Source organism: Notothenia coriiceps, unplaced genomic scaffold (assembly GCF_000735185.1).
Source record: "Notothenia coriiceps isolate Sejong01 unplaced genomic scaffold, NC01 NC01_scaffold00037244, whole genome shotgun sequence".
NCBI classification, from domain to species: domain Eukaryota; kingdom Metazoa; phylum Chordata; class Actinopteri; order Perciformes; family Nototheniidae; genus Notothenia; species Notothenia coriiceps.
The window spans coordinates 20,844,995-20,853,377 of record NW_011369945.1 but is presented as its reverse complement, the minus strand read 5'-3'; the positions used below and the strand labels follow the sequence as shown (position 1 = coordinate 20,853,377).

At 40.8% G+C, this 8,383-nt stretch overlaps 2 protein-coding genes across 3 annotated transcripts; both read right to left on the bottom strand.

Annotated features, from left to right (window-relative positions):
• Positions 1-381: 381 nt before the first annotated feature.
• Positions 382-4,803, bottom strand: krit1 (KRIT1 ankyrin repeat containing). The gene is made up of 10 exons (XM_010793930.1): positions 4,620-4,803; positions 3,817-3,986; positions 3,221-3,377; positions 2,971-3,063; positions 2,750-2,879; positions 1,964-2,207; positions 1,653-1,768; positions 1,387-1,530; positions 1,128-1,284; positions 382-551 (listed from the first exon to the last, which is right to left on the bottom strand). Exons 2-10 carry the CDS (start codon positions 3,916-3,918, stop codon positions 390-392), a joined length of 1,305 nt encoding a protein of 434 aa, XP_010792232.1. The 5' UTR covers positions 3,919-3,986; positions 4,620-4,803; the 3' UTR covers positions 382-389.
• A 738-nt stretch (positions 4,804-5,541) lies between these two features.
• rpz2 (rapunzel 2) lies at positions 5,542-7,810 on the bottom strand. 2 transcript variants are annotated; one of them, XM_010793931.1, is made up of 2 exons: positions 7,693-7,810; positions 5,542-6,620 (listed from the first exon to the last, which is right to left on the bottom strand). In XM_010793931.1, exon 2 carries the CDS (start codon positions 6,565-6,567, stop codon positions 5,881-5,883), a length of 687 nt encoding a protein of 228 aa, XP_010792233.1. In that variant the 5' UTR covers positions 6,568-6,620; positions 7,693-7,810; the 3' UTR covers positions 5,542-5,880. The 2 variants fall into 2 exon arrangements, with proteins under 2 accessions (XP_010792233.1, XP_010792234.1); XM_010793932.1 differs by having other exon boundaries at positions 5,542-6,587; positions 7,693-7,796.
• Positions 7,811-8,383: the final 573 nt, after the last annotated feature.

The window sequence follows — 8,383 nt, the reverse complement described above, 5'->3', positions numbered from 1 at the left end:
TAATCCTGTTTCCCTCAAACTTTGAGTGACCCCCCTGGCGCCCCCTGGCGGCCCCCGGGGGATCGGGGCCCCCACTTTGAAAAACACTGTGCTAGGGCATGGATATTCAAGTGTACTTGAATGGCATCTGTTTGTTTTAGTCAAGATTATGCTAAAATATACTTTCCCCAACTATATTTAAGTTCCCTATGAAGAGCCAATCTTCAATTTAGAAAATTCCCAGTTTATTCCTGTTAATTCCCGTTTATTCCCATGGAAAGTTTCCATCTTTGAAAATTCCCGGAATTTTGCAACCCTAGTAACTCACAATATCATGGATATACTTCTAGCCAAAGCAATTTGGAAGCTGCATGAGATCAGCTTTAACACTGTGGTGTAACACTTTAGTGTCATGTTTGCAATACACAAACGGTAATTAGGTGAGTGTGGGATGTGTGACTCACAGGTTTGCTGCTGGTTTGCTGCAGGAGCTTCACCGTCTCCTCCCATTCGTTCTGTTTGTTCTCCTCACACACCTGAAGAGGGGAGCGCTTCTGCTGGTCTTCCATGTGCTAGGTGGGAGGTGGGTGTAGGTGGGAACCTCAATGTCAGTATTGACTGGTTATTGTCTTACATAATTACTATATTATGAGATGTAATATAGTGTGTCAATACATATGTGCTTTGTCTAAAAATAATACTTACAAAATCAAACAATATTGCAATTTTTGATGTGCAATGAACATAAAATATTACATTTGTCAAGCTGTGAACAAGTTATCGACATAATTGTATTAATATTTGCAAAAAGCCTTGTGGTCATGTATAATTTATCATGACATTTATGTTATTTTGCTTGTGCATTACAGAAAAAAAGACAACATTTAATTACATTTAAAAAAGGTTCAAGTAGTTAAGGGAAACAATCACTGTTTTTTTCCAACAAGTTTACAATAGATATACGATTTCTATTGCTTTACTGATATTACAAATCAAACAGTGTTCATTGTTCATAATGGAAAGTAGGTGGAGGGGTGATCAATATCTCATGTTGAATTATAATAGCAGCTAGAAAATCATCCATAGTAGTTATGGGAAAAAAATTAAGAGGAACACAGCAAATGTTAGGTAAACGTCACGTGTCGTACCCGGTCGATCTCGGGGTGCTGCAGCAGGAGTTGTACGATCTCTGCGTGGCCCCCCCGGGCTGCGAAGTGCAGCGGGGAGCTGAGCTGGCCGTTCAGCAGGTTGGGATTACAGTTACCTTTCTCCAGTAACAGCTTGGTCGCCTCCACTTTACCGTGCCTGCATTGAACCAAACTATACTTTACCACAAGAACGCATAAACAACACATACAAAACAATCGGAGAAAGTGAGAGCTTTTGGCTACTTGAGATGAGACGTACCAGCAGGAGTAGTGGATGGGAGCCCAGTGGTCGCTGTCCAGCTGTTTGACGGAGAAACCGCTGTCCAGGAGCTTCAGCAGCAGCTCTGTGTCTCCCTCACAGGCGCTGCGGTGGAGCGGGAAGTCTTCCACCCACTGGCGCTCCCTGCAGAGAATTGTCTTCACTTTATTTCCATGACCAAATAAGAAATTAGACACAGGAAGGAGTAGAAATTGACTGGAGAAGAACGTCAAAACAATGTGGATCATGTAAGAATAACCACTCACGTGTCTTCTGCCACACAGTTAGGGCCATGCTGCCACTTCTCCCTCTGTGGGATCTGGATCTTGGAGTAGTCGGGCGCTCCGAGACCAAAGTAAGGGTTGATGATAACTTTATCCACCTGCAAACAAAAAGCCAGACGAAGAGGATAAACAAAGGGAAGGGGATGAGACGATTTTTTTCAAGTTTATAGTACTAACAAAAGGACACTTCCATGTTTTAGACAACCAATCTCCCCTGGTCTACTACATAAATCATGTCAATGTCCCAGCCATTTCTATAAGGTATCTCCTGGTTCTTAAGAGGGTTGTCTCACCCGGTTGGTGTACTGCAGATCTGAGCCGTACAGCGGGTTGAGGATGCACATGTCTGCCTTCTCTAGGGACATCATCTTGCTCTTGATCTCCAGAGCGGTGTAGCCCATGTGCAGACCCTCCTCACTCAGTTTGCCCTCGCTGCTGTAGGCCGGGTTGCTGACGTTGGTCTTCACCCGCTCAACAGGCGCCGGTCTGAACAGGGCGGGGATGGCGTGAGGCACGCTGTGCTGCTCTGCTAACCACCTGTTGACGTCAAAGACACAACGTTAACTTTTCTAAAGCTTCATCCGAGAAAACTAGAGCTCGGTCGAGTAGTATTTCTTCCTGACTTAATAAAACAACCTAGAAGAATAAGGTGTCAGCCATTATAAGAGCTGGTCAAATTGTCTAAATGTTAAATAAAACCACTTCAATGCTTCCTTTCTTACATTCTTTAGAACAGGGAACACTAGATTATCTTTTACCGGCACCATTCATCCATTAATAACACCTCACTCTTCCATTGTGTACTGTGTATGACTAGAAATCAACCTTCTCAGGAGATGTGATTCTGTTTTAGACAGCAATCCCTACTTGAATTATACAACATTTCGTTTGTTACTGTTCTCATATGACTTATAAAGAAAGTTGCTTTTCCAAAAAACATCATGGTCAGTTTGATTATTCAGGTGCATAGGAATTCTCCTTCACATCTTTACTTGAACTCATGAAGGGGTTAGAGGTAGACATATGGCATAATGTATTGACTATTTGACCGCAGTCTGTGTATCTGAATATATCCTCACTTGTCTAAGGCCAGGAGCATCTTGGAGGTGCTGGAGCAGAAGTGGGCGCTGGTCTCGCTGCACACCCGCATGATGTCCTGGAAGCAGTAGAAGCTCGGGCTCCCGGCGCTGTGCAAAGGCTTGCTGTTGTCTGTTCAGAGTAATTTATTAGTATACAGAATGTAAACAATGTTTTACAATGTCTGAGGCATCGATTTTGTGTGTGAAGGTTTTACGCTCACCTTTAACACTGACTGGCACGACAAAAAGCGAGGCCTCTTTTCCTTCATTGTTTCCATCGAGGGGGAATTTCTTCATATGAACCACACGCTTTCCTGAAACACAAAAGTGTCAGGATCAGCGGTGAGTCATGAGTAAACCATCCCTTCACTTTAAAAGGCAACAACATCTTTAAATGACAGGCAGCAGTTGTGATGCTGTATGCACGGCTGACATTTGAACTATCCTTGAGTGTGAATGTCCAACACTCACCGATGAGGCTTTGGTTGTTGGATATTGATCTGACGGTTTCGTCCACAAAATCCAATATGGATTTGGATTTGTCTCCTGCAGCTTGGATTTTTGTCGCCAGGAGGACTTTCTTTCTTTTTTTCTCCTTCCCCTCCAAAGGCACTTCATTCAGCAGGATCTGTTCAGGAAACATAAAAGCTTAGTTGAACAATTCTGAAATGAATGGTGGTTAAATGGCTGGTTCAAAATCTGCTTAGAAGTCATTGGTTAGGTAGCTATTCTGTTTTAGTGTATTGTTTTAAATGTAATTTGTTTTCATTTTTGTTCAATTTATTATTGGTGGTTTACCACATACTGCTTTAAATGTTTTTATTTTTATTTATTTTTAAGGCAATATAGTGTCAGTTTAAATTAGGTTGCAGTTTAGAAAAAATATTTTAATTTTTTTGCAAAAAAACCTTGTAAATACACAAGGAAATGTAAAAACAACATTAACTATATTCAGCTTTCTTTGATAAGTGTATATTCCTCAGAAGACAGATATGTTTCCTCTTTGTCTCTTCCATTTTAGATATGATATAATTTGACTTTGCTTAGACATTGACGCCAGTTTTTACCTCATAAGATTTGGCTCTGTACTCCTTTGAGCTCAGGCTGACTTGACTCTTCGGGCGAATGACAGCCACAAACGCATCCTCCAGCCTGTCCTCGTTGCCCATCCTGCTGACTCTCTCTCAGTCCCGACACAAGGTTCTACACAAGGGCCAAATGCTGTGGAGAGGCATCCCTGAAACAGATCACAGTTAATGTTATTATGAATGTTGTCATAATACTCACATTGAGCTTGATGTAAAAGCTTGGAAATTCAGACAAAACCAAATTTAGAAACAACCAAATGACAGCAATATAATGATATATAATGATGATTAAATGTTTATTTAATCAATATGATACTTGATATTTTAAAGTAAAGGCACCTCAAGACTGTGGTTATAAGACATTATATTCAGGGGCTTATGGCATGCTTTAAGAGAATGTTATAATAATGCTTTTCACAATTATCTGCAATACAGAACAGGCTTCAGGTTTAACGCACTATTTATAGACATACAACTAATAAACAGCAATACATTAACATTGCCATCCGCTGAGACACCATCCGCTCAGACATCAACTTGTTGAGTTCAAAGTGAGGTCACGCCCCGGAAACCAAACTATGTTGTCTTCAAACTGTTATTACACAAAGTGTGTTATCTACTATATTTTAGACTACACTCAAAGCTGCTGGATCAAACTAGCGTTGACACATTTCCTCCCGTACAATAAACACGATCAACTTGTAGGTCTGAATCAGCAGCTGTAGCCGGGATGCTACAGTCGTCATCACCGCTTTTCCGCTCTTAAATCAGATGAAACTTACCTAAAGCTTCGTGTCTTTTACCTCCAGCAGACCAGAAACAGCTTTTCTAAGCCCTCGGTTAGTTTCACCATGTTTATTTCATCAGACTCTGCTCCTGGTGAACTTCCACAGCAGATATGTGTGTTGCGGTCGCTGCAGGCCTGTAACTTTGGGGCAGGGCTGCACACACAAACAGAGGAATCGCGTTACGTTCCATGACAGCAGCTCGGCTCGGAAAACAGAGGACTCTGGCGGTGATGGGGACTCAGTGCGGCAGCATTAAATATTGACATACTCAAATGTGTTGTATTCCTTTCCTGGAAGTATTTGTAAAATCCCCAGAAGAATTCAAAGCGTGCTCGTGAAAAATATGTATTGTTAGACATAGTGTGTAGGCCGCGTAAGGAGAAAATATTGAAATTCCCACGTTTTATTTCATTCTGCGCACTTAGCTAGAGTTAGCAGAAACTGACCACATGATCTCCCTAAACTGCATGAAGTGCAGCTGCTTAAGGTATGGTTAAAGTTAATTGATAATAAAAGTAGTTATTGCCTTTTTTTTTTACGAGCAAACGGTTCTTAAATAAAGTAAAGTAACTTCAGCCTGATTAGAGTCCCAGTCCATATCTATTCGTAATTGAATTAATTCTTAATACATATCTATTCTTCTTGATCAAAGCTAAGCTAACTTGCTTGTTTCCCTGGTTATTATACCCCTCCTAAATGTATGTAATCTTCTTACACATTGTTAGAGCCCATAAAGACACGATTACCGTATCTTAACCTTCTAACCGAAATCAAATAGTTTTTAGGAGTTTATATTGACAGTGGTTTCTGTTTCATTTAGGGTTAAGTATAACCAAATCATGTATGAAGAACTGTTCTTTTCCAAAAGGGGTCTCATAACACATTTTACTAACAAGTACAGCATGGCCTTTTTATGTTTACATGGTTGGTTTTAATGTGGATAGAATCAATTTCACAATATTCAACTTCATCGACTAATAATATGTACATTTTTATTGTAGAGATTGTACAAAACTTCAGCATACAATATATTGGCATGTAACACAAAGCAACTGAAACATTTAGTGGTCTCTTTGAAACAAAACATAACATACAACGTCGATACAATAACTAAAATGCACCAGTAAGAATATCAGGTGCCGCTTAAGTGCATAAATGAGACATGGCTTTGGTTTTATTCAGATATATATATTATAACATATTTTGTCAGTTTTCCTTGGACCACAGAAAACTGTTCCCTCCTCTCTCTGCAGCTTCAGGACTTCTTGTCTTTACACTGACTGAGCATGTCCTGCATCTTCTCCTGGATGTCTGCCACCCTCTTGGCCCACTTCTCCCGCACCTCGTCTTCGTCGTCCTCTGTAACAGCTGTGTACGCCATGAGGGCGATGAGGCCCATGTGGAACAGGTGGGTGATGTGTGAACAGCGGCGCTCCATGATCTCACGGTCGCCGTCGCAGTTCTCCAGGTACACCTTCAGCAGAGGTCTTCCAAACAGCAACTTGGTACCCATCACACCACGGTAGTACACATCCAGGCTCATGTCACTCTTGTCTCTCTCATAAGTCTTCTCAAATTTCTCCATGTAGCGCTGACTGTTGTCAGGATCTTTCTTCACGTTCCCCACCATGTTGTTGAAGGCGGTGTACTGGTGCTTGATGTACTCCTCGTACTTGCCGTAGGTTTCGTTCACTTCGTCGATGCGGATCCGCCTCAGGCATTGGTGGTTCTTTTCGGAGATGCTCTCCAGTTTGGTGTGGAGCGACTGGAAGTCTTTGTCTAGAGCGTGGCCCTCCTCCTCAACCAGGCCCTTGCGAGCAACCCCAACCAGGGAAGAGACTATGCCAAAGATGGGGTCGATGGAGGAGGCGAAGGAGGTCACCTTCTCCACGCAGCACAGCACCTTGGCTGCTGTTTTCTTGATCTTCTCTGCATCCGCCATCACTGCTGCTTCTCTTCTGCCTAGTTAAGGATCACACAAAGTGAGTCTGGAGGCTGGAGACATACAAAAAAAGAAGCATATGTTTAAAAATATATATCTTAAACTAGTGTATATTTAAAACTGAATCCTAACTCTGCATGTTAGCTTGATCTTCTGGACCCTATCGAAAAGCTTTACCTAAAATATTGCCTCAGAGGGTCTCTTCTTGGATTTCCCTAGATATTTAACTTATGGCTTGCCTCAGGTTGCTCGGGCTACGGCCCACATGTCACCAGCTGCTGCACACATGCCATATTGTTGTAGGTGTCATCTTACAGTCTAATGTTTCTGGCAACAGGTCACAATGGGGGCTTCTGTTGTCAGCAGTTACCCATACCATTTCAACATTCAATAATTAATATTTTCATAATTTAATCTTTACATCATTTTCTCAATTCTTTGATTGTTAAATAAAACTTCAGAAAATAGTTAAAGCCATTGAAGATCCTCTCAACTTCCTAAATTGGCATTACAATTGCCTATTTTGTCTGGACAAAAGTGTAAAAGAGAGTTGGTTAAATATCAAATGAGACAATCAAATATTCATATGTGAGATGACCAGTGGATTTTGGGCATTTTAACTATAAACAAATATCCAAATCAAGCATTCAGTTGAAAATGTGTAGTGTGGTGTTTTGGAAATGATTAATTATATAAGATGTTCTTATGAAAAGAATGCAGTATTACAGATGATGTCCAATTGTAATGCATCGTTCTCATAGTTGTGACATTAATCATCCATCTCAATGTTGTCCTGCATGAAAATTCAGGGACCACAGTGGGTGTGTCTTCCTAGTAATACAAGAAAGACTGGAAATAAACAAATGTTTACATGCTTTAACCTTCAATGTAGCAGCTTCTTCAATTTAATAAGCTATATTGGCTATTTGGCACCTTTAACTTTAACACAGGAAGTGTTACTTTGTTTGTTTTCAAGCCTAGTTCTCTCATTTCCTGATTCCCAGCCTCACACACATGAATCATCCTGTTAATGCATCAGTCCTAGCTGACTCAGCTATCACACACAGTTTAAACATCCTTTAGATCAACGATTAGAAAGCAATGAAACAACATATATTTACTCACCAGAGATAAAACAGCTGGAATCACTCACTCTACTGAAGCCGTCTGACTTTCCTTTCGACCATTTTCCTCCCTAGTCAAATAAGGCCAGCCCCTGCCTGCCAAATAAGGGAGTAAAAATGAGGAAGTGACTCATGCATGCTCTGTGCTGATTGGAGGAGGGGAGTTCCTCCAGAAGCACTGCAGCTGTAAGCTCCACCCACAGGCAGTGAATGACAGGGCATCCTTTTCATTGTGTTGTTTTACTCACGGGTCCCCATACACCTTCCAAACCAGTACTGGTGATCAGAAATAACACAGAGAGTATCAGTGGACAGAAGTGAAACCAGGAAACAGGATCTCTTTTATGTCTGAGTATCACATAACTCTATGAACACAATGCAAACTGAACACGTCACAGTTGATAATATTCCAACAATTTATGTAGAGACTTATGCACCTTAAGCAGTTACACATTCAATTAGATGTGAGGGGTCACTTCAACCAAAATGACAAAATAGATATTCTCTCAGATATGATTATTTGTTTCACAACAAGCAGAAATATTTGGATTTTAAAAATATAAACAATACAAATGGAATTTTCTTTACAGTGCTCTGAGAATACAAATTACATTTGAGATTTTCATCAGTAACATTTCTTTCTACATAGCCTACAGTGTTACAGAAAAGGCACTGTTTTCATTGTGATTGTA